Source organism: Hippoglossus stenolepis, chromosome 14, assembly GCF_022539355.2.
Source record: "Hippoglossus stenolepis isolate QCI-W04-F060 chromosome 14, HSTE1.2, whole genome shotgun sequence".
Classification (NCBI taxonomy): domain Eukaryota; kingdom Metazoa; phylum Chordata; class Actinopteri; order Pleuronectiformes; family Pleuronectidae; genus Hippoglossus; species Hippoglossus stenolepis.
This window is the reverse complement of record NC_061496.1, coordinates 4,954,829-4,980,637: the sequence shown is the minus strand read 5'-3', so window position 1 is coordinate 4,980,637 and position 25,809 is coordinate 4,954,829. Positions and strand designations below refer to the sequence as shown.

Below are 25,809 nucleotides of genomic sequence, written 5' to 3'. Positions count from 1 at the left end.
TTAGATTTTCTGTTGTAAATTTGCTTCACTCTTTTCTGTTTTACCTTTTCTTGTCTGTGTAGGTTGACATACCTGCATCTGGCTCCTCCCACTGGTTGGAAATGTCCAATCGTAGAGGAGCAGAGAGATGTACCTTGGCGGGCAGGTGCAGGTTGAATAGCATGAGAAGGAACCACCTACAGCTATGGGCATGTTATTCTATATTCAAGGATGTAGTCAAGGAAAAAGAAGAGTGACATGAAGAGGGGATCAGGAGTTCACCTGGCTTGAGGCGTCAAAACACACCCTGTCACACTGATGTGTTCACAGGAATAATAGAAATAGAAGCTAATTCCTCCCAGGGAAGAAGGAATAGGGACATTTTACTGAAATCCAGAACATGTAAGACAGAGCCTGAAGTATAAATACTAAGCTCAAGCAGGGGGAAGGGATTCTACTTTAAAACACTTCTGCAGGTGCTGGATCATAACAAAACTGTAAAACTGTAACGTCAGACTGAAGAAGCAAAATGTGGTTAAGGTGGTAAAGATGCTTCCGTACACGGGGCACTGCTCACCTCTGTGGAACTGATCAAAACAGAAAAATACAAAAAACAACACTATACAAGAACATATTATATATGACACATAATAAATCCGTCAAATCTAAAGCTAGAATCGCATAATTGAAGAGAAATTCCTATGAATATGAAAAGGTAGAAGATTGGAAATCAAAATCATGAGACACAGAGTGAGAAATGTGGACATAGCTTACAAAGTAAAATCACAAGCAGAACTTCTGAACATATATCTCAAGACAAGGACTAAATATAATTTATTTTTACTTATTGTTTCTTATTTTATTGTTCACTTATTTTATGTTGACAGATGAGTAATTTGGTGTAACTCTTAACATGGTTGTAAAATTACCCCAGAAACTAATGAACTTTTTTTGGGAAAGTCAAATTCAAAACTCTTAATAACTATCAAACCAGTGAATAGATATTAAAGGTGAAAATACCTTATACACATAATAGATTTCTTTTTACAGTATTTACTCTGATCTTCTGGGGAGATTTTGTGTTTTTTGTGTTTGGTTAAATCATGGAAGACAAAAAAGTGATAAATTATTTCATTTAATTATTTTTTTGTCCATAAAATTTGAGTAAATTAATGTATGTATTTTTTATTTTATGTGCCCTACTTTTAATGCATTTATTATTATTTTTTAACTAATTTATATTTTATTAATTGTTTAATGTTGGATCTTTTTGTCATTGTTTTATTCGTTTGGGAATTAAAAAAAAACTACAACGCTCCGTCGCACACTTGATGACGCGGATGACGTCAGAAGTGAAGGACACAGGGTACAGGAAGAGGAGGAAAAGAAAGATGGCGGCGGGTTCGGATCACGGGCTGAAGAAACTAGTTTGGAAAAGTAAGTTCACGTCTAACGAAAGACTTTTTAACGTTGAGGGGAAACAGCGTTAAACATGTTTTGTTATTATGACGTTAAGGGTTTAAAAGCGACTGCGTGTTATTCCATTGAACGTTTCTCACAGGGAACCTCAGCTCCAGATCTTGTTGTGTTTCACAACGGAAGTTTACAAATGCGTGTGTGCGTGAAGTCAAGTGATGACAACAGAATACACAACGAACACCGTCCTGTCGTTTCGCCGACATGTCTCCATGTTGTGGCCCCGCTGTAGTCGCCGGGAGCCCCGCCTCGCACGTCTCCGTCTGTCGTTGACACACCGACACACGCTCGCACCAGGTTGTGTTGTTTCCGGTGGTGTTGCGGTAAAGTGAAGCTACAGCACCAGGATGTGGAGACAGTAGCGACCTGTCAGCTGGTTCCGCTCCTTTTAAAACCAGTGAACCCATCCACTAACACATCAGAAGAAGAAGAAGAAGAATCAATGGTCACTATGTTCGGATCCTCGGTTTTCTAGCCATGGATCGGTCCATACCTTCATAGCTCGGTTGTGAGGGGGGGGGGGTGTAGTGGAGGGTTTCTGGGCTTTATTAAAACACCAACATTTGTAACAGTAAAGAGAAGAACACTAAAGAACACGTTGGACTTGACTTCACATAAAACTATGTAAACAAGAATAACCAAAGAATGGTGTGTGTGGGTGTGGGGGTGTGTGTGTGTGGGTGTGTGTGTGTGTGTGTGTGTGTGTGTGTGGGGTGAAACCTGTTAGAAAGCACAAACAGGTTTCACAAACGATGCAGCTTGTGAACTGTAATAGAATCTAATAAAAGGCTGAGAACGAAATGTAATATATGTTTTAAGAAGTGATTTTTAAAAAGATTGTTCTGATTTTGAAAGCCTCACATCCTCAGGCACTCAAAGTCTGGTTAGGAGCTGGTTACTTCTGAATAAACACAAAGTAGTTAAATGGTGAAGATGTCGCAGAGACGACTGGTTGGGCTCAAGAGTTCAGGTTCAAGAAGCACAAACTGAACACATGAATTTTCCATCCCTGTTTGAGTCATGTTGTTTTTCATGAGTCATGTTCTGTGTCTCTTACAGGAATAAAAGAAACGATTATAGCTGACAGCAGAAAATCGGATATATGGAAGGTAAGACAGCCCTCACTTCTTAAAGTTTAATCAAAAGGAAAGACGACCTCCACGCTCCAGATCCAACTACAGTGGCACTCAGTGAAGGGCACGCCGCCGCCAAAGGCCCAACAGTCTCCTTAAATTCAACCAAGCCGCACCAAATTCCACACGCTCATCAGAAATCAGTCCCTTAAAGAATATGACTGATTTTCTTTCCATCAAGATCTATGAATTATATATCAGTGAAAATGTCTCTACGTTAAATAAAGTGGAACAAATTCCTGCGTCTGAACCAAAAATTTAATACATTATTTTTCGTGATTGATTCCAGTTGCGCACAGATTCTCAAAACAGAATTGTAATGTCTCTATTTTTGCAGTTCAAGAAATTTTGTGTTGCTCCATAACCTGTCAGTTATAGTTCAGTGTGATCCATAACTTGACTGTTGGCTACTGATTTATCGTCTTCACAGATTTTGATTCTGGACCCTTTCACCACCAAGCTCGTCTCATCATGCTGCAAAATGTCCGACCTGATGTCAGAAAAAATAACAAGTTAGTGAAACACTTTGTTCAGACATCAGACTGAACAGTTTATTATTTAGTCGGTATGTGGATTTCCCGTCACTGCTGTTAAACTAAATATCTTGTTTTAAATATGTAGTTGTGGAGGACCTGTACAGAATCAGGGAGCCTGTTCCAGAAATGAAGGCCATCTACTTCATGCCACCCACTGCTAAGGTTTGATATTATAACCCTGTAATGGTCATTTTGCCTTTGGATTCAAGTTTTCATTTCTTTAAATTGATTTCCTTTATGACAGTGTTTCTTTCCTAGTTTCATTCTACCTTCTATTTCTTACTTCTAGTGTGTGGATGCCTTTATTGCGGACTTCAAAACCAAACCCAAGTATAAAGCAGCTTACGTTTATTTCACTGACTGTAAGTAACAAACAAATATCAACTCTAATCTACTATAACAGCAGCATAACTTACAAAATGACACTTAAACTGACTTCAGCTAAATGGTTGTGATGTTTTTGTGTCCGACAGACTGTCCTGATGACCTGTTCAACAATATGAAGCTGTACTGTGGAAAGTACATACGAGTCTGTAAGGAAATCAACATGTCCTTCATGCCGCAAGAGGCACAAGTGAGTGGTGACTCCTTCCTTTCTCTCTTTTCTGTTGTGGCTCCTTAGTAACTGAAGGAAAATCCCCTTGTTTGAATCGTTTTTGCTTTGTCATTGAGAGAAGGATTTTTCTGTGTGAATCTTTGTGGGAGTTGGCTGCTTCAAGCTGTGATGTAATGATTTTGCAATGTTTTTATTATAGTGGCTTGAGAACAGTAACTAGTTCCAAATGTTTTTTGAGATCTTTACAAAGTATAATACAGTTCTTATTTATTTCTTCAAATATTTAGACATTTAGATCTGGAGCCAGCAAAAATTATCACGGGATTGAAATGTTCCACACTCTGCTTTCATTATTTGATTATGTGTAGATTGTTAAAATATTAAGTAAACGATTTATTTTTCACTGGTGTATTGAACCTTTCTTTCAGGTGTTCACATGTGATAATCCGGGAGCTTTCCAAAGCATCTACAGTCCCAACAGCCAGGACAAAAAGAAAACCCTGGAGACCCTCGCAGACCAGCTCGTCTCTCTCTGTGCCACGTTGGACGAGTATCCGGGAATCAGATACAAGAAGTATGTCAGAGAAGATTTGGTTTCTCAGCTTACAACACACCTCAGCCCCTAAAGCACAGTGAGAGCGTTCAGGAGAGAAAGTTGAAGTGAAACCAGGATGTGTTATCTTACTGTGGCAGAACATGAGGCTCAGGTTGCACGGTACTAGATAAAGTAGTGATCACATCAAATATCAAATGTGTTTATACCTGATCTGCTTGGCTGCACTAGAAGGCAGAGTAACATTGCATCAGTTAAACCTATTTTAATTAATGACAAATCATGTAAAAACTGTTTATATCATTTCCAGAGACAGCAACATGGAGAATGCCAAGACTCTCGCAGAGCTGGTGGACAGCAAGCTGGCCAGACACTACGAGCTGGACGACAACGGCAAGAAAAAGGTGAGACTCCTGCTGAATAAGGAATGTTGGCAGTATAAACAAGGTCTTAGACCAGGGAGCAAATGAGAAACCGGAGATACTGTGTTTTTTCTCCATCAGTTTAACAGTTAAACCTTAACAAGGTGTTGACCCCATTCAGAAATTTAAAAAGGAAAATGTTTGCAGTTGTTGCTTGGTGGCAGCATTATCACAGAAAGCAAGGAAAACATGTGTCATAAAGCTGTAACCATGGTTTTTTATAATATTAACATAGTATAAAAATATAATGAATGTTCCTTTTTGTGTATTTTCCTCTATCACCAGGTAAAGACTCAGGCCCAGCTGCTGATAGTGGAAAGAGGTTTTGACCCCGTCAGCCCCATCCTACACGAGCTGACCTACCAGGCCATGGCCTACGACCTCATCAACGTCACCAACGACACCTACAAGTGATACAAGCTTTTCTCCCTGGAATTCTCCGTATTCACACATGCAAAATATGCTCCTCTATCAGTCAATGTGTCTTTCAGATTATAACATTTCTAGCTGAAACCAATTATCTGGTTGTTTTTGTGGCCAGGTTCAAGTCCAAAGATGGCTCGGAGAAGCAGGCCCTGCTGAATGAGGACGACATGCTCTGGGTGAGGCTGAGGCACAAGCACATCGCTGAGGTCTCAGAGTAAGTGTGAGCAGCATCTGATTGGTGGATGTGTCCTGTTCCTGTCTTCCTCACGTCGACCCTGTTCCTGTCTTCCTCACGTCGACCCTGACCCTGTGTTTCTCTCACAACAGACAAATCCCCAAGATGGTCAAGGAAATATCTGCAAGCAAGAAACAGCCGGATGGGAAGGTACAGTGTTTTCCTCGATCTATTGGAACTATGAGCTTCATGCTTGACTTAAAATACCTGAACAAGCATTTGATTACATTTTCTCTCTAGATCACAATTAGCAACTTGGCCCAGATGATGAAGAAGATGCCTTCGTTCCGTAAACAGCTGACTGAGGTATGAAGCATCACTTTACTTAAAAAGCATTTACTCTTACCTTAAGGCTATCTCTTCAACTTGAATAGACTTGTAGGACTTGATACTTTTTTGGATCCAACATGCAACAGGTTTAAGGACAAATATTTTTTTTTACATCCTACCTGTAATTATAGCTCTAAGGGATCATTACGTTGTGGTTGGGTGTGGTGTTGCAAAGCCCTGTTTTCATGTGTGGTTAACTTAGGCATGTTGTAGCAGCAAAACTGAATGGAAAGTCATAATAATTATATGATATATACCCTTTTTATTATGGGAAATTATTTTGAAACTCCAATAATAATATGTGTACAAATTACAAGGGTCACACTGTTTCTCTCTGTTTTTGAATTCATAGCAAGCCGTTCACCTGCAGTTGGCCGAGGACTGTATGCAACAATACTCGAACAACGTGGAGAAACTCTGCAAAGCGGAACAGGTCTGTCCGTGGTCCTGTTTTTGTTTTGGTGGGGGGGGGGAAAGTGCCAAACATTTTTGCCACTCAACCTAGATGGAGTGAGTCAGTGGGTGGACTGTTGTTTAGTGAGTGGTGTTTGACATTTAACTCTAAATCTGCCTCTAAAACGTGTCTTAAAGGAAAAGAGTGGGATTGTTGTACTGGTCATTCCCAGTATTCCCAGCCTTAATGAAAAGATGAAACGTGTTTTGGCTCCGTGTAGGACCTCGCTGTGGGGTCGGACGTGGAGGGGGTGAAGGTGAAAGATCAAATGAGGACCCTGCTGCCGGTGCTGCTCCACCCGTACAGCACCCACGAGAAGGTCAGAGCCGTGCTGCTCTACATCTTCAGCCAAAATGGTACGACCTTCCTCTACACTCAGCAGATTAGTCTCTATTCGTCTGTAAAGTAGTTCCCTGCTTTGTAGTCGTACATTATTATATATTATTAGACACTAAGACCCTGATTGTTTGTTCGTTTGTGTGTAAACAGGAACAACAGACGAGAACTTGAACAAACTCATCCAACATGTCAAGATCGAGGATGAACGAGAATTTATCCTGAACTGGAAAGAACTGGGCGTCCCCATCATCACATCGGTACGTGGAGCAGAGGAGAAGATCGTGGACGAGTTCTTTATCTTGCGTGTCATCGTGTTTTCGTTTTTTTCGTCTATTCAATTCTCCCGTCGGCCCCTGAATCCCGCTTATTGTTTCTCGTACGTATTTTTGTTTCCAGCTCTTCGCTCGCAAACCATCCAGACGGGATCGTTCCCAGGATCAGACGTACAACCTTTCCAGATGGACCCCTGTCATAAAAGATGTGATGGAGGTCAGTGAGGGGAGATTATTTTACTGTACCATTTATACTTATATTCAGTCATTTGTCAGCATTTATACTTTTATCCCAAACTCTTATGTCAAAACTAGGGCTAAAGGTATGAGAATAATTTAAACGGCATACCTTCAAGGTTTGCGTACAGGTAGGAGGCGGTGATTTAAAGGATGTAGGGTGTAAAGGTAAAAGGAGACGTCTTACACATCACACATGCAGCTCGATCTAGGTCACTATGCTACCCCAGTCCCCCTGTGAAATTTGAGTGTTGATCCCTCGGGAGCGTCCCTCTGTTTCATCAACTTCCCTTTGTACTGATTCTTAAGTGCTTATATCGTTGAAGCATTATATGTGTTCTGTAAAAGAGGTGAATACAACAAGGTTCCCTGTTCACTGCAGAGACCAGTTTCCTCCTGCAGCAGGAAACAGACTAGTCTTTGATGAGTCGGAACCTAGAGTGAAAGTTTTGGAGACCGATAAGTGTTTGACATCAGATTGTTTCTCTCCATGTTAAGTTGTGTGTTCACATCCCCTGATGCATCTTATCGTCGGCAGCAGAAACTGTTGTGTAGTTATGTTCTTTCTCTGTAGTTCGAGGATTAAGTACTGTTTCCTAATCACTTAACCTCGTAGCTGCTGTGAACTACTGACGACAAAATCACACTTGCTTCCCTTCTTATTAGCTCTATTCACTGGAAATAAAAGACTTTTACTACCTTAAGTAGTTTTCACAGACTACAGGTTTTATGTTGGGAAAAGAAAAGGTCAAACTCAAACAGAAGGAATGTTTAAGGACCGTCAGATAAAAATCCAGGTTTGAAACTTGTTTTTAAATTGCTGGTTAGAAAGAAAGATACCTCACAAAATCTCTGTGGGACTTAACTTCTGCAGATGATGGATAAGTTAATGATCCTTCACTTTTCAGGACGCTGTGGAGAACAAGCTGGACACCAGAGAGTGGCCCCACCAGTCCGAGTCTCCTGCTGCCTGGAACGGCTCCGGAGCTGTCAGGTGGGTTGTGTATGAGTCATCGCACGAGAACTGGGTCAGTTCGTTTCTCTGCGAGAGAAGTTCTGATCAGACTTTTTTATATTTGATCCCAATTACTTATCACCAACACTTTCCTTGTTTCACAGTGTTACACGTACCAAATATCTTCTTATTTCTTTTAACTGGCAATAACTCAAACATAACAGGAAACCAGTTTTCTCACTTTCATCTGACAAAAACAATCCCAGGGACGGTTTTGACAGTCATAGTGTGATAATCTAGCGCCCTCCAGTGGTAATATGTTCAACTGTATTCATCTCCAGCTTTGTGATGTGGTGTTTTTGGTGATTGTTTGATGTTTCCGGGTCTATGTTCGGTATCCAGGGTTAGTTCCGAGTATTTATCCCGTTTCTTTCTTGCCGGGATGCCTATTTATGTTTTTTCCCCCCATAATTTGAACATTCAGTCTGCAGTTTTAAATTTATAAACGTTTCCTCCATCCATCCTCTGCCCCTCAGCGCCCGTCAGAAGCACAAAACCAGCTCTCAGGACGAGCGGCGGACTGGCTCCCGCCTCATCATCTTCATCATCGGGGGAATCACCTTCTCAGAGATGCGTTCTGCCTACGAGGTCACCCAGTCCGTCAAATCCTGCGAGGTCATCATAGGTGAGTGTTAATACAAGATTACACAGATTATGGGTTAACCTACCTCTTCCTGGACGATTTAGTATTTGTGTATTTCTGAATTTGAAACTTTATGCTAAATGTGTTTGGTTGCTGGTTGGTAATGATTTGGTGACTCGTATTTTCTTTGTCTTTCCACATGAATACATTGATTGAGCCTAATATTTCTCTATACTTTGATTCCAGGGTCCTCCCACATTTTGACCCCCACCGGTCTCCTGGACGACATCAAGGCCCTGAGCAAACGTCCCGTGGAGTCTTTCACAGTAGAAGAACGGAGCAACGCCTGAGAAGGCTGCCCCCTCGTCTCCCTGCTTCTCATGTCTCTCTGCACACTGCACTCAAATCTACTTCCTGAATGGAAGACTGAAGGGAATTTACCTTTATACTCATCTTTATGTTTTCATACAAGTGCACATTAACAATAGGTGTGGAACAGATTCTCAATTGAAAACCTTCAACCAGAAGAATATGGTCTGACTATGAAACTCAGCCATGTGCACATTGGTCTTATTAAAATTGACTTTTTCTCTTCCTACTGAGAACTTTTGAAGATGGTCTAACTCGCCTCTCTGTGTTTTGCCTTTGTCCTTTAATAAACCTGCCTGTAAAGTTACATGTTAAAGAGCAACTCTCAGAAACAGAATGATTTTGGATGAAAGAAGCGTGAAGCTGATGTAAATACTGTACGTAAGCACTGAGTCCCTGCTCCACCACTTTGACGTTTTTCAGTAACTGCTGTTTATAAACACTTAATATAATTTTCAAGAGTGTCTTTAACATAGAATCTTTATGTTGTTGTTTTGAATTACTGACTAATAAAAGGATGAAGTTGTTCAAAACGAGTCAGAGTTGAAGTTAATCTTCTTTTTGCACTGAGATGGAGTTTAAGAAATATCTAGAATCATTTCTGTAGCTTTGCTTGTTTCTATATTATAATGTTGAGCTGTCTGTGCATTCATGTGCTTCTCTGAAGGTCCCATTGCCCGAGTTGTGAAGTCGTTGCTCTGACTTCTGTGTTTTTATGTGTTTTGAAGTCAGAATGTGGAGAAAACATGGACGCTGTGAATAGAATATGATGCATTTAAGTGTGTAAAGTGTTTAAACAACACATTGACACCTCTTTACAAATATGCAGGCACACAAGGGGGTCCCAGGAATGTTTATTTTCTTACGGGGCGTCCTGCTTGGAACCTCTGAATTAAGGGAATTCTTTAGGCACTTGATTGAGCTTGATGGTGGCGTAGCTGATTTCCTGTTATTGCTTTGACCTTAATCGACTACGCACTCAGAGCTCATGCACGTTGTTGGACTAAACAGTTTTTTTCCCAACTCCTTGCGAGTTGTTAAGGTCGGGTCTCAGGAGTATGCTGTTGGTAAATGCTGCAGAACCAATATTGTTGCCTAAAACTATAAATACATAAAGTAATAAAGAACTGAAGAACTAACTGCACTTCTCTAAAAGACCTTTGAAAGGAGAAATATCTTTGTGTTCTGACACGTCTCTAATGAAGCTGTGATGAAAACTGCCATCCCATAATAACACAGGCAGAAACCAGGAGTGTCAGGTAACACACGCACACACACAGGGAGGTCATGCTCCAGTGATCCTATGTGGAGGAGCACTGACCTTTAACAAGGTGACTTACTCTCTCTTTCCTCCTCTATTGACAGTGGGTTTATCCCACGTTACCGTCACTCTTTAAAAACTATATAAAAATAAATATGGTTTTCTCTGTAAAGTATAAAAACTCAGCAAAGCAGAAACATAGTTTGATTATTTATATAATATAAAACAACATACTGTGTATCTATAAACAGTCCAACCCCGGGAGAGTTATGAGTTTAATGTCACAGAAAAGTCTTCACATTTGACGATGTGGCCCCAGAGAAGTTTAGACTTAAAAAACATACTTAAAAAAATGTATAAAGTATGAAAAGATGTCAATCAATTTCCTGTTAATCAACCGTGTGAGTGACCAGTCAATCAGTGCTGCTGGTGCTGGTGGGACGTTAGTTTTCCCTGAGCGCATGCGTGAGGGGTTTCCATGACAACCAGCGGGAGACTTTAACCGTTAGAAAACGAATCAGATCAGAGACGTTGGAAAGTTTCCTCCTCGGACTTTAACGGTTCACCGGTAGATTCACCTTCCGTTGAATCAGCGAGTGACTCCGACCGAGTTGTGTCCAGAGACTCGCTCCGGGCGAAATGTTGTCGAGGACCAGGAAAGGTGTTCCCCAGGCGGCGGGAGGAGCCGGAGGAGCCGGGGGAGGAGGAGGAGGAGGAAGAGGAGGAGGAGGACGTGGAGGTGGAGGTGAGGAGCCGGGGTCAGGAGGACACAGAGCCGACCACCGAGCAGCTCCCCCCGGGAAACAGGGGCAGCTCGTCCTCGGGGTCCAGGAAGGAATCGACGGGTCCCGATACGAGGGAGAGTTTATGGACAGATTGAAACATGGAAGAGGAAAATACACCTTTAAGAACGGAGAGGTGAGAGATGTTTATCTTTATGTTTATCAGAGATTTCACTGAGGACACATCCATACATTCACATTCAGGAGGAGACGACTCCATGGTTTCTAATCCTGTCTCCACTGACTCTAATCAACCAGGACACATCTAGTTCTGGATTTTAGCGCCTCTGATATTTTATTTCAATATAAAAACACAATTTCTAAAAAGTAAAGCTGCTAAAAATGTCGAGTTAAAATTGCAGTATTTATAAATACACAGATGTATATTAAAAGGCTAAAATTTACAAGATAAAGTAGAGTAGCATGAATTTCAAATACTCAAGTTAAGTACAAGTACCTCAAAGTTGTCCCTAAGTACAGTACCTGTAAATGCTCCTTGTACTTTCCTAGTAAGTTAAATACAAAAACACAGTGGAGTAGTATAATAAATTATATTCAAGTAAAGTACACTTTGGCTGTCTCCTGCAGTAAATGAAGCTGTGTGATTTCCCTGTCTGCTCCTCTGTGTAGTACCACGAGGGCTCTTACTACAAAGACTACAGACATGGGGACGGACAGTACTGCTGGCCCATGGGACCGAAGTTCACCGGCAAGTTCTACCTCAACAGTCGGGAAGGATATGGACAACAAGTGTTTCTTAATGGAGCCACATTTCAGGTAAAGTGGTTTGCGTGGATGATGACACTGTGGATTAAAATACCAGTACATAGTAAATACCCTCTCCCCCTCCTCAGGGTTTGTTCCACACTGACCAGAGGTTGGGTCCGGGGGTGGTGACTTATTCCGATGGTTGTCAGGATGTGGGTCTGTGGGACGGGCCGCTCCTCCTGAGGTTCTGCTCCCCTTTAGAGGAGGGCTTTAGTCTCAAGGACTTTCCTGAATATGCTGCCTACATGGACCCAGCTGCCGCCCCAGATGCCCTGACTCAGGTACTGTATACGCTGATTACTGTGTTACCGCTGAAACATCTGCATTTAGTATTTGGTTGCAAGAATCACGTTTTACTGATTTTAAAACAATGTCGAGGTCCAGGCTGGAAGTCCTAAAACACCTCACCTGACCGTAGAGTTGTGTTTTTGTGTTTACACAATCAAATGTGGTGAATTATGTCATTAAATATCTATACAATTGCAAAAAGCGATTCTGAAATGCCCCCTGTGCTTCTCTCTCCTCTTTATCAGCCGCCCATTCTCTCTTTCCCGAAGGTAAACTTCTTCTACCGTGAATAATTACATGAGCTTTGTGACTTCCTTTAAAGCAGATGAACTGATTCCCTGTTCTCATCAGACGCAAGCCGACCGAGACCTGCTGCTCATGGATGAGAACTGTATCTACCCCCCCGGCATAGAGAGGTTCTCAACCAACGGAGAGTTACTGCCTCTGCCCCCACGCCGGAGAAAAGTGCTGGATCAGCAATTTTTTGGCGAGCTGTGGGAGCCGGACATCAATCCGTACCTGGGCTATAAACGAGACCCATACGCCGATTTGCCATTACAGGCCCGCCTGCGGGGGAACATACACACACACAGGTCAGACATGTGTTATAACATAAAAAGTGCTGGTTGGAGTCGTGGTAGGAGCCACACATCTTGTATAAGTGACTGCAAACATGACTGCAAGTGTCTAACATGTAGGTTTGTATGTGTGTTTCTCAGACGACTGGCTGAACATGTGTGCTGGGACGTGGCTGCCGTCCTCTCCATGAACAGGGACGGTTTTGGTCCCAAAGGGATTTTGGAGGTGTCCTCCGAGCAGCTGATCCGGCACGCATCCCGGGGGGAGCTACAGGCTGTGACTCAGATCCTCAAGGCTCGTACGGTTTACCCTGATGTCGCAGATTCACAGGACAACACTGCACTGATCGCCGCCACAGTAAGACACTATTCAATGTTTAGCCTTTTGTTTGGTAAATCAACACTATGTAACAAGTAAGAGACAATAAATGAATACACACAACATTCAAGGATTTGTATATTTTTAGGTGTAAAAATCAAAGTGTCCCTGACTACTCTTCTTTGTGTCTGCCAGATAAACAACCACCACGATGTGATGCGCCTGTTGTTGAATAGAGGTGTTCATGTAGACAAGCTGAACTGTGAGGGGATGTCTGCCCTCGCCGTGTGTCAAGTCCTCTTCTACCCGTTTCACTCTCTGAACACCTCTATGTTGGAGTCACCTCAAACCCAAGTCAGAACCTAATGTAGTTTTAGTACTTAAACATATTGTTAAATCTGATGTTGCCATTTTTGTCACAAGTGCACTTTTCTTGTTTTCTCATAATCTGTAGTTCATATTTGTGTTTTGCATTGAAAACAAACTGAAACAAAAGGCTTTGCATCGTCCGATGTGTCGTCAGGTTTTAAAGAATCCATCTTCATGTGGGAGCAGTTCCCAGATCAGCCAAGTGGACTTCACCACGGACCCACTCGCGCTTCACAACAGACCTCAGACCTCTAACACAACCCTGAGCCAGCACTCTGACCGGTAGGAGTGTCGCTATTAACACTGCTCTGACACGTTATTCTGCAGAATCTGTATATTAATATATTCCATATCTTTTTGGATAATAATTAAGACAAAGCAAAACGATAATTGTCATGAAAATGTTGCATTTATAGATCTACAGACACTGAAGAGAGTGTGAGACGTATTCACAAGGAGGATGAAGAGGTGTTGGAGTGGAACGACTGTGGAGCTGAAACAGCAGAAGAGGTTCAGGTATAAAGCACAGAGACACCTTCCTGTTACTGTTTAACCGTTGTAACAGTCGCCTTAAATGAAGCTGCACGTCAACCCACAGATATCAGTCTTCTACGTGTTCCTGCTTATTTTTCATCAAGATCCATGAATTACCTCCTGGGAAATCAGTGAAAATGTCAATGTTAAAAATGTCTTATTTACACCCGCTGTGGTGGATCAACATTCCATCAAGTGTCGTGATTAATCCGTCCTGTAGTTTTAATGGAATCTTGCTTACGAACAAACAGAGAAACATACAAATTAACAAACCTACTGGAGTAATAAGTCGTCATCTCGTCCGTTTGCTGCAGGACGAAGAACTGACCCCTGAGCAGTCGTCTGACTCCACCTGCTCCGTCAGCAGCTCCACCCTCCAGGACACACAGGAGACTGCACACAAAATGGCTGCCATGAAAATTGAGTCAGTTCTCTCTCTTCCTCTACGCTGTTCTGCTCCGATGACACTTTGCATGTGTCTCTGTGTGAGTTTTACATGTTGTGTGTCCGTCTGAGCAGAAACGACGCTCGTTTGGAAACCCTGAAGATTCTGTTGGAGCGGGGAGCCAACCCCAACCTATCCAAGGTGCCCATGCCTGTCCTCTTTTTACCAATCATGGCGTCCGACACTGACGGCGTCCGGAGGCTGCTGCTGTATGGAGCTCGTACTGACATTCCCCTTCCACCTGAGGTAGGGAACTCATGTTTCACCTCCTCCAAAGGAAGAGTTTATTTATGGCAGGTTGAGCCAAAGAGAAACCACATGGGTGATGTCACAGAGTTTAAACAAAGACAATCCATAAACCATCAAATTCCCCTCGACCTCTCATCCTTATTGTAGAGGAAAGGCCTTTATCCGCTGCACGTGGCTGCAGCACTGCCTGGGAAAGCAGGTCCCCAAATCACAGAGCTGCTGTTCTGTGCCATCCCCGACCCGGACGCACAGGCCTGTGACCAGGACGACATCTTTGAACCAGATAAGGTGCGAGTCTTCTGTCACGCCTCATAACAGAGTTTATTGAAGCTGATTGATGAGCTCAGAAGAACGTTTTTTCATTCTTGTTCTTTTCGGACTTTCCAGAAGGCTCAGGAAACACTGAGCACTGACAAGCAGCCACGTCTCAACGGAGGAGGCAGAACCGCTCTGCATGTGGCCTGTCAGAGAGACGGTGACTTCCAGGTCAGTACTGTGCGTGCACACACTCACAACTACACACCACTAACATGACACAAAGACGGTTCAGGTCTGCATCATGTTGTACAGATAATACACAACTTTGCTGTTGCCTCTCCATAAGATAAGAGCAGCAGGATGTTTAGTGTGAGGCAGATCACAAATATCACACAGTGTGTTCATGTTCCATTTAAACAACCCATGTGTTTGATTGTGTTTTCTCAGAATGCCAGTAAGGTCGTGGCCCTTCTGCTCTCACACAGAGCCAGCACACACCTCCTCTGGAGTGGACACTCCCCTCTCTCTCTGGCTATAGCAAGTGGCAATGACCAGGTGGATACCACACACACACACACACACACACACACACACACACACACACACACACACACACACACACACACCCACACACACACACACACACACACACACACACACACACACACACACACACACACACACACACACACACTGTACACACGTGCATAATACTCCACTCTGTCTTTGACTGTTGTTAGGCTGTGGAGGAGCTGTTGTTAGGAGGCGCAGATCCCAACCTCCCTCTGGGCCGCGAGGTGGGCAGCGCCCTCTGTGCCGTCTCCAACATCAACTACCATTTGTGTGGCGACAGACTTCAACTGGTAACACACAAACACACAAACACACAAAATGTTATCCCCAAAAAGTGCATAAAGTTGATTTAAAAATGTACATTTAGCAGCTGAGTGAACTTTGGTGCGGTGACATTTGTCCGGCATGTCTAAATATTTGTGGTTGTTTACTTTTGAGTCTGTGTTTATCTTCTCACCTGTTTTCCAATATGCAAAGACTGTATTTCATTGAGAAAGTGAGACTCAGTTTCACATGTAACATCTGAAAACAGCACAGATCACTGCGCACTAAGAAGCTCCGAACTAGTCCCATTCGTACAGTTTTCAACATCGTGAGCAAATAAGTGTGTTCTGTGATCTTTAGGAAAAAGAGCAGCTGCTGTTTTGAGTCACTCCGTCCTGTGTGTGTGTGTCTGACGCAGCTGAACATGTTAGTTAAGGCTGGTGCTGACTTCCTGATGCCGGTTACGGTGGGTGGCGTTGTGGGAACCGCAGTCGACTTTGCATACAACTCCTTTAACCAGGTAACGCACCGTCTGTACGAACACTGTGTAGGTGATTCAAATGTTTGCATGGCAGGACACAGAGTTACCACTGTATTGTGTCATGTGCAGTCTAATACACCTCAATACAGAAGTCCTGCATTAGTCCTACTTTTGTGATTATTTTGACGTTCATTTTGTGTCAGTGGTGCTGATCCAGTGTTCCTGTACTTGTTGAGGCTGTAGTGAGTTCTGCTATTTTACTGTAAGATATTAAATTGACAAATATACATATTTTTGCTGATGGAGTTGAAGCACCTCTTCTCTGACACTCTGTAAACAAACTGTACAAAGTAAACAAGCCCTGAGAAGTTTTTTGTTTCTATAACTTATTTCTGAATCTGAACATCTGTCTGTGCGTTTAATGTTCCTATCCAGGACGGGCGTATTGCCAACACTCCCTATCTCGCTTTGAAACATCGGGAGAGGGAAACATTCATAATACGGCACCGGATTCTGAGCATGATGGGAAATCTGCTGAGACAGACGGCTGTCCGGAGGGAGAAGGAGACTTTAGACAGAGAACAGCAGCTCACACTAAATGGTCAGGGTGGTATCATGATGTTTTTGAAGTGTGGCTGTAAATCCCACTCTGTGTATCACTGTGTTAATGTGAACTAACAGGCAACAGTAACATAGAGAGGTTTGTGTACACAGAGCCTGGTGCCATTTCCTCCAACAAGCCCCCCCTCAGATGTGAAGGTCGACCACACAGTGAAGAAAAACCCAGGTACATGTCAATGAAGCATGTTCATATTGTCCCATTTCTTTTTCTAACAAAATGGTCATTAAAAATAACTTTCCAGGCCCTTTTTCCAACTCTATATGTGTGAATTTTCTTTTCCAGGAAACCCTTGTTCAAGTTCTGCTATCACTGCGGTCGCTCTGCGTCCGTGAAGCTGACGTCTTGTGGCCGCTGCCACAAGGTTTTCTTCTGCTCGCAGGCCTGTAATTTGAAGGCATGGAAGGCAAGACACAAGGACGAGTGTGTCATGGTGAAAGGTGGGAATCGTCTTCAGTTACAATACCTCCAACAAAATCCTATCACAGGAGATGCTCAGAAATATCACTGAATAAGCTTTTGATAAAACGACAATTCCAACCTAGTGTTTTTAATCTGTGATATTTACAGAGAATATGATAAAAGTTTGTAAATACTGTGTCTGTCTCTCTCGTTCCAGCGTCTGCTGTCGGATCCCAGAGTAAGGTGGTGGTGAAACCCCAGGGAGTCGACAGGATGCTGACAGGGACAGAGAAGGTCCAAGTCAAGCTGAAGGAAAACTACAGCTACAACTGACTTCATCTAGTTAAAACTTCATACTCTGTCACATTCTGTCTTCAATTTATTTGTTCACTTTATTGCTGAGGAAGACATTTAGTGCCATGATAGTTTCTTATTTGCATTGTATTTTATAAACATCTTGTTCTAAGTATCACAGGTAAATGTTCCTTAATCCTCTGTGACTGTTATTATACTGATATTTGAATTGTTGTACTTGCTAATTTCTATAAATTGTTTTTTCTCTAATCTTTGCCTTTTTGTGAAATACTGGATCATTTTCCCTCTTTGTCCTGAGAAATGTTACATTTATAAGAAGATGAATTAGAAAATGTTATTTGTAAAAAACGGAAGATCACACATTTCCACAAACTAAAAGAAAAATGACAGCAAAATCTTTATTAACAATATTAACAAAAGTATAAAATATAACAAATCAAAAATATATTTAGGCCTTAGGTCAAATATGTAAAGTTTCATTGTATCTCAGAATGTGTGCATTAATACCTAAGGTAAAAGAAAATCATTTAAAAAACTGAGCATCAAACATTAAAAAGGGGGGGAAAGCACAATTTATATTAAAATTATAAACAAATTTAGTAACATCAAAATACACTTAAAGTTTATACCACAGCATTTCTGTCAATTTCCGTGAAATTAAACTACACTTTACTTGTAGAAACTGAATTTGAACAATGAACTCAAACCTTAATTTCTTTGTCTTTCACCCTCCCTCATGAAGACATGTGTATGTGTATTGTGATTTCAAAGTAAGGCTGTGAACAACTGTGTGTGTGTGTGTTTCTTTAATGTAATTGCAGCTGCAGCTCGGGACCTTGCATCACACACACATGAGTCAGCAGTGGGATGGGCCTCATTGCTTCCTTATGCCGCAGAATCACTGTCAGAGCTGCTGGTGGAACCACAGACACGTAAAGACTTGTACAGACTCACAGGAAACACAGGAACACACAGTCCTCAGCTGACAGGGAGCTTCAGGGGAGTTGGTCTCTGTGTGGGACACAGGAGACATGAACTCTGACCTGGAGGAGCAGGAGGACGAACTGCTCGCTCTCCTCAGCATCTTCGGGCCGGAGGAGTTTGTCCGGAATGAGTCGAGTCCTGCCGGTGAAATCCGAGTGTCGGTGGAGCTTCCTGCTGACTTCACGGTGGCTCTGACAGAAGGTAAACAAACCAATGACGCTGTTTATTCTGTAAAATGTAAAAGTTTTTATATCTGCAAACATAAATACACATGAGTATTGTTAATGTCTGGTGGTCACGTTGTGTTGTTGTTTTCCTACCTGAGGTGGAACCGTGAGACAGTATGAGCTGTCGTCCCTCCCCCCTCTGCTCCTGACCTTTGAACTCCCTGCAGATTACCCATCATCCTCCCCTCCTTCCTTCACCCTGACCTGCAGCTGGATGATACTCTCACAGGTACAGATGTGTACACATGTATAACCCAAGAAGACAGATGTTTCTCTACAGTTCTGACTCTCTCTCCCTCCACAGCTCTCTGCACTGTGCTCTCAGCTCACCGACCTCTACCAGGCCACCGGAGGCGCTGTGGTGCTCTTCTCCTGGGCCCAGTTCCTCAGAGAGGATGCCCTCAGGTTCCTGGAGGTTCATACTCACCTGGAGCTCCCCTCGGACGATCACAGCTCTCAGCACTTTAGCCTGAACTCACAGAATCAGAACAATGGAGACACGTCAGAATCAGGATCCACAGATGACCTTAAAGAATCAGGGGTCTCTGCTCCACCTCTGGAGGTGATACCTGCTGAAGGCCCAAATCCTCCCACCTCAGACTGGAGCAGCACAGACTCTCAGGGAGCTGGAGCATTACAGGAAAGTAGTTCACCCTCCCAACATGAATTCAGTGAGGATTCAGGGCCTTCTGATGATTCCCAGCCATCTGCACGAGAGTCAGAATCAAGTGAACAGATCCTGAATGATCTGCCGTCAGAGGATAACAAAACCCAACCTCTTCCATTGGCTGACCCTGATCAGAACAGTGAAGATTCCTCAAATGAAAGGGATGTTTCATCTTTGCTTCCCTCTGGCCCCTCAGGCGATTTCGATCACATTGAACAAGGAGCTTCTGCTCTGCCGCTGCACCCGAGAGAATCCTTTCAGAACAAAGAGCCAACCCTCTCCAGTCTCCCCCCAACTCCGTCACTAACTCTCCTGTCGCAGCTCTTGATCCACGACGCTGCCCAGAAGCAGAGAGAGTTCTCCGTCACCCTGTTTGACTGCGGCGTGTGTTGTGTGGGCTGGCTGGGGTCGGAGTGTGTGCAGTTGCCAGAGTGCGGTCACATCTTCTGTCAGGCCTGTCTGTCTCAGATCTGTAAGATGCAGATAACAGAGGGGAACGTCCGGGGCGTCACCTGTCCTGAGACGTCCTGCAAGGCCAGTCCCACTCCTGCACAGGTACAGCCCTCACCTGTGTGTGTGTGTGTGTGTGTGTGTGTGTGTGTGTGTGTGTGTGTGTGTGTGTGTGTGTGTGTGTGTGTGTGTGTGTGTGTGTGTGTGTGTGTGTGTGTGTGTTTGTGTGTGTGTGTGTGTGTGTGTGTGTGTGTGTGTGTGTGTGTGTGTGTGTGTGTGTGTGTGTGTGTGTGTGTGTTTATTTTAACCTTTCTGTTTATATTCTTTATATTACCCGTTACCAAAAAGAGGCTTATGTATAACATTCTTCTTGCATTCAAAGCATCAATAATGATAATAATAATAAAATAATGATAATAATAATATATATTATTTTTCTGTTATTTATTTTTTATTCTTGCATATTGCGGACGACCTGAAGCAAATTATAAATACTTCAGAATTAGTGTTAGGAATTTTCATCTAAATCAAATCTTCATATTTTGTGAGACAGTATTTTGGTTTAATTTTTTTAAGTATATTAAGTAAGATGCACATTCTTTTCCTCTGAAATGCAAAGGAGTAGAATAAAGTAGCATAGCATGGAAATGCACAAGTAAAGTACAAGTACCTCACAGATCAGGTGGTTTCAGGTGGACAAGCCGTGTGGGGGTGATACTTTTCTCCTATAGGCACATTTCTGATCTGTATTTACTATTTACCTGCTTTTATAGAAGTATATATTCATAAGTATGAAATCAGCTGATAAGAACCTTTCACAGACAAATTGCTGTTGATGTTTTTCCGATACCCTCCAGCATGAAAACTTTAATTTGACAAAATAACAAAGTAGAAAAATGCTTTGGGAATGGTGTCATTATGTAGTTTCTCCAGCAGAGAGCGGTACAACTGCATTATAGTTATTTACAATAAAGTTTATCATTTAATAACAACATCTTAGGGATCATTGCCATTAAAATATATATATATATATATATTGTGATTGGAATTGTTTTACTCAGATTCCAGAGATGGGCTCTAGTTGGAGTCTCTTCTGGGTTTAACCTGATTTCTCTGACATCCCTCAGAACGTGTCTCTGTGTCTCTCGTTCTGTTTCGAAGGTGAGGAGTCTGGTCGGAGAGGAGCTGTTCAGCCGCTACGATCGTCTCCTGCTGCAGTCGACTCTGGACCTCATGTCTGGTGTGTTCATGTGAAACTGAAGATGCTTTCCAAGCCTTTATACACCCGGATGACTAGAGACAGGAATATACACGAGTCTTTCCTCCGGAGAAGTTAAAGAACCAGAAGAAACATCATCTTTTGCACCTTCTTATGAAAAGCAAGTTACTTAATTCTATATTGGCTTCATGTCGTGTCTCTCCTCCTCTCACGTGCAGATGTGACCTACTGTCCTCGCCGCTCCTGTGGTTCGCCCGTCATCGTGGAGAAGTCCCACACCGCGGCACTGTGCTCCGTGTGCCGCTTCCCTTTCTGTGTCGGCTGCAGGAAGACGTACCACGGAGCCCAGGACTGTCAGAAGAAGAAAAGCCTGAAGGACCTGATGGAAGCCGACCTTCAGCAGGGGCACGTGGACGTGCCGCAGTCACAAGGTGCACGAGGATGTGTGCTCGTGTTTAATGGAGCCGCTGCACAATTTCTAAATCACATGTTCTGTAAAAATGAGTTTTCATATCGGCACATATTGGACAGTATATCTACACCGATATATCCGTGATATGTGTGTTTGTAGATAACATCAGCTGATCAGTACATCGGTCGACTCTAAAGGTTTTTTCTTAACCACCACAAAGATAACGTGTTAAACAAGGTCCCATTACATTGTTCAGCAACAATCCACAGATCATTAATCAGCTACTCCTGATAATAGTTTCATGTTTTTTTGGTGAGTTTGAAGTTTCAGGATGTGAGGATTTGCCTCTTATCAGTGTTTTCTGTACTTTTATTATCATTTAGTTGTTGTTTGGGGCATTTTTGATCATCTGATGAGAAAGTGTTTGGCAGATTTTTTAAATAATAGAATGAATGAAATGAATTTTATATACATGAGGAGCCTGTAAATAAAATGTATAAATCTGTCAAGTTACATGTAAAAGAGCTGAAGATGTAAAGTGTGGGTTCTCACTTGTCACACAAAATGTAATCAAAATTTAAGTTAAAAGACTTTGTTCTTATGAACTGGTCATAAATTAACACAATGTTATAAATTAATTAAAATGTCCTTACATTTGAGAAGAACTATTGAAGGTAGAAATAACCGATAAAGATTATTCTTCTTTTTTGTCATTTTAATATTTCATTACGGTCTTTTAATTCATTTGTATGTGGCAGAGAGAAACCTGTCTTAGTGGAAGCAGATACAAGTGTTTGATATTTTGAGATGACAGTAGAAAACAGTCTGATAGTAGAAAGCAGATAATTCGTTTGCTTGGCTGCAGACGTGTGTCAGTGTGAATCTGACGTGATGCCCTGTGTCCCTGTGTCCCTGTGTCCCTGTGTCTCTCAGAGGGGATGAGGGCTCTGTCAGACGACTACGCCAGCGGCAGCGAGGAGAGACGGCGCCTCCTGCAGAGCAGATACGGCCGCAGGATGCTGCAGGTCGTCCTGCCGGAGTTTCTGAGTGAGGACTGGGTGGTGTTCAACAGCAAGAGCTGCCCTCACTGCTTCTGCAAGATAGAGGTGTGTATATCTGTCATCCTATCATGAGCCCAGACAGACCTGGGCCTGTTTCACATTTTGAAACCATGTTAACTTGGTGGTACGTGTGTGTTATGTTGTGTTTTATGCTGCAGAAAAACGGAGGATGTAACATGATGACGTGCTCTCGGTGCAGACAGCTGTTCTGCTGGACCTGCCTCACCAGGCTGCAGAGAGCTAGTACAGGAAGTCACTTTCAGGACGGCTCCTGCTCTCTCTATGGAGAATACCTGCCCTAGTCCTTCAGATACTGTCCCCATCACACATGTGGATCATAGACTCTTTAATATTTAATGAAAAATACCATAGTTTAGAGCATGTTTTAAAACTATTATGATCACAATACAGTAAAGAATGTATATCCTGTAAACTTGAGGTGTTTTATGGCTCAGGGATGTTTTTAAAATCACAGTTTATTTAAAGAAAAACGAAGAAACATACAAATATCACATTAGTGTCACTGTCAGAAATAATAATTTGAAAACTAAATCTAACTTACTGTCTTATTCACAAATAACATGTCCAGCCTCATGTGTCATAGTGTCGTATGGCTGCTAGATGTTGTGGTTGTGAATTATGGTACAACTGATACAACTGAACTTAATCTCAATGTTATTTACTTGAAAATCGGATTAGTTGATTGGTCGATAAAATCTGAAAATGGTCACAAATATCCCTTGTGTTGTAAATATGAGCGATGACTTAAAAACTGAAGAGTGATGTCTTCAAACTATTTTTTGCCTAAACCGTCCAAAGCCTGAAATTCCATCATTAAAGACAAAGTAAAAAACTAACGTTCACATTTTAGAGGCTAGAACCAGTAAATCAGTTTTACCTAAAAATGACTTGAATGATCATTTGCACTTTACACTCACCACACATGAGTTATTTATATAACTGTTTTATTGTTGCTGCAAAGCCAAGCAGCCGCCACCCAAGACTCTTACCTATCAAATATTACATGCATGTAATTTAATATAAATAATAATCATACGTGATCTGAATTAATGACAAAATTGCTGCTATTTACTTTTCAGTAATCAATCAATCAATTAAATGACTGATCCCTGTAGTTCCCAGTAAACGTGGAGTAACTACACAGCAACGAATTAATTATTCTGCTGGAGATTTAATTGTGAAATAGCTGCTTAATATTTCATTGGTGAATAATCACAGGTTTGATTTCCCTGCTCTTTTGATCCTGTGAACTAAACAGGTTCTGGTCAGATCGTTTAATCGCTCCTCTAAATCATCCATTATCTATACTTTACACACACAGACTGGAGAACATGCAAACCCCACACAGAAAGGCCCGGCACGGTCTGCAGGTATGAACCCAGAACCTTCTTGCTGTGTGAGGCGACAGTTCTAACCCGCTGCACCACTGTGTCGCCTCTTCTCTGAAGTATCAAACTGTGATTTCACTCCAGACCCTTACTTTTTCTATTTTTTGCCGGACCAGGCATCTTTTAGCTCCATCCCGTTTTCAGCGTAACAAATTACAATATGGTGTAGTTATCACAAAAAGATAATATTTAAAGCCTTTGGAAAAAATGATGATGTGCCTTCTTTTAAGACCCGGCCTCCAGAAGTCTCTAACATGGAGCGGGTCTGATGCAGCTTCACTTTGCTCTGAAACCTTTCTGGTCTCATCTCTCAAGCAGGGACTAAATGTGCATATATGAGAGTATGTGGGTCACTGGTTTGCAGATATCTATTTATCGGTTGGTGCTGATTTGTTTTCTACATGAGCAGATTCTTCTTTTGTGTGTTTACATGTCTTTTTTTTAGCTGCGCTGCTTCTTTATACAACTGAAGTTTCATAAATAAAATATGAAAAAAAAAGGGGCAGTTTATGGGTCATTTTGCTTCTATCCTCTCTGACTGACTTCCTGTTTTGGAAGCGTCTCCCTCCCTTCCTCCTCTGTTCTGTCACAACAGTGGAACAAAGACCACTGTTACTGCAACATGTCCCCGGGCTGCTGAGACATGATCAGAAATCTACAGCTGTCTTTCATATCGAGCCAAGAAACACTGGCCCCGCTCTCTTGTTGTCTTTCTTTGAGGGTGTGTGTGTGTGTGTGTGTGTGTGTGTGTGTGTGTGTGTGTGTGTGTGTGTGTGTGTGTGTGTGTGTTCAGGAAAGAATCCAGTTTCCTCACAGGGGTCATCATTTTCCCCATAAATGTCTAAACATCTTTTTGCCCTCATGACCCACAGTCCTCTATCAGGGCCTGGAGAGCTGGAGCTGGAGAGCGCCATGTGTTTTTGTGGTTGATGAGGCTTTTTGTGACAACATGCGAGACATGACGTTGCCTGTGAATAAAAAGTCACACTCTGATGTTGTGAAAAAGGACTGGAATTATAAAAGAAACTAGAGTGGCACTCAGAATGAGTCCTTAACCGCCGCCAAGGCCCAAAGGTTCCCTGGAATTCAATCAAACCACATCAAATTACGCACTCATAGATATCAGTTCCCTAAATGTGCCTCATTTTTTAAATCATGCTTGATGAAAAAATAGATGACGTCCACTGGGCGACTGGGCAAGCTGGTGAAAAGGCTCTGGGCTCAGCAAGAGGACCCTGGTGGTGTGGATGCACAGTGAGAAAGCTGCAGGCCATCATGGACAATGTGAACCATCCCCTGCACAACGTCTTGGACAAAGGAGAAACTGCAGTGGACGTCCGATCTCACTGCAGGACGAGCGCCTCTGGAAATCCTTTGTCCCTCCAGCCATCAGGGTTTTCACTGCTGCGTCCAAAGACTCACGAGCTGGACGAAAAACTCATGCATGCAAATAAGAAATGTTTTCTATTCTAAACCAGCAATAATGCACCCTTAGAATTAAAGGATGGGAATTATGAAGAAGAATTATAAATATCAAGATGCAAAAATCCCATGAAATAAAAGGGAGCAGTAGTATAGTATTATCTTATTATAAAAAGGCTTTTAACTTGTATTTATTGTATTGCTTTATTTCATTATTTCAATTATTTTATTGCTTTTAATCAGAAGTCAGTTTGTCTTATTGCTTTTTTACCCATTTGCTCTTGCTATATATATTAAATTATATTAAGTTCTATTATATTATTATTAATGTAAAAAAAAACTACAGTAAATATAAACCCTTATAACCTGCATTCATTCATGAAAGTGTCAGCAGTAGTAGAAACAGCAGACGGTGGCACTTTGCAGCGTCGTGTCTCTGCTTGACAAATATAAAAGATCCACCCAGTGGCAGAAATCCAAGTTTGTGAATCATCACAATGATTTAAACCTGAGGCCAGAAAACCACATTTCAAGCAAT

At 42.2% G+C, this 25,809-nt stretch overlaps 3 protein-coding genes across 3 annotated transcripts; all 3 read left to right on the top strand.

Annotated features, from left to right (window-relative positions):
- Positions 1 to 1,320: 1,320 nt before the first annotated feature.
- Positions 1,321 to 9,448, top strand: stxbp3 (syntaxin binding protein 3). The gene is made up of 19 exons (XM_035177288.2): positions 1,321 to 1,416; positions 2,515 to 2,564; positions 3,019 to 3,100; positions 3,210 to 3,286; positions 3,414 to 3,486; positions 3,598 to 3,698; positions 4,109 to 4,254; positions 4,544 to 4,637; positions 4,941 to 5,065; positions 5,197 to 5,295; positions 5,409 to 5,466; positions 5,557 to 5,622; positions 5,999 to 6,079; positions 6,321 to 6,456; positions 6,590 to 6,696; positions 6,836 to 6,928; positions 7,857 to 7,942; positions 8,440 to 8,588; positions 8,793 to 9,448. Exons 1-19 carry the CDS (start codon positions 1,371 to 1,373, stop codon positions 8,894 to 8,896), a joined length of 1,773 nt encoding a protein of 590 aa, XP_035033179.1. The 5' UTR covers positions 1,321 to 1,370; the 3' UTR covers positions 8,897 to 9,448.
- Positions 9,449 to 10,942: 1,494 nt separating this feature from the next.
- On the top strand, positions 10,943 to 17,514 carry ankmy1 (ankyrin repeat and MYND domain containing 1). Its single transcript, XM_035176910.2, has 20 exons — positions 10,943 to 11,094; positions 11,589 to 11,735; positions 11,813 to 12,007; positions 12,260 to 12,283; positions 12,366 to 12,607; positions 12,734 to 12,950; positions 13,107 to 13,265; positions 13,435 to 13,562; positions 13,697 to 13,796; positions 14,129 to 14,238; positions 14,334 to 14,505; positions 14,656 to 14,796; positions 14,896 to 14,994; positions 15,214 to 15,321; positions 15,507 to 15,629; positions 16,022 to 16,123; positions 16,520 to 16,685; positions 16,799 to 16,871; positions 16,989 to 17,143; positions 17,323 to 17,514. The coding sequence occupies exons 1-20, from the start codon at positions 11,044 to 11,046 to the stop codon at positions 17,436 to 17,438; spliced, it is 2,628 nt and encodes an 875-aa protein (XP_035032801.1). The 5' UTR covers positions 10,943 to 11,043; the 3' UTR covers positions 17,439 to 17,514.
- Positions 17,515 to 18,287: 773 nt separating this feature from the next.
- LOC118121542 (E3 ubiquitin-protein ligase RNF14) lies at positions 18,288 to 24,357 on the top strand. Its single transcript, XM_047343293.1, has 8 exons — positions 18,288 to 18,605; positions 18,730 to 18,860; positions 18,936 to 19,172; positions 19,434 to 19,853; positions 20,910 to 20,988; positions 21,186 to 21,398; positions 22,313 to 22,485; positions 22,599 to 24,357. Exons 1-8 carry the CDS (start codon positions 18,452 to 18,454, stop codon positions 22,740 to 22,742), a joined length of 1,551 nt encoding a protein of 516 aa, XP_047199249.1. The 5' UTR covers positions 18,288 to 18,451; the 3' UTR covers positions 22,743 to 24,357.
- Positions 24,358 to 25,809: the final 1,452 nt, after the last annotated feature.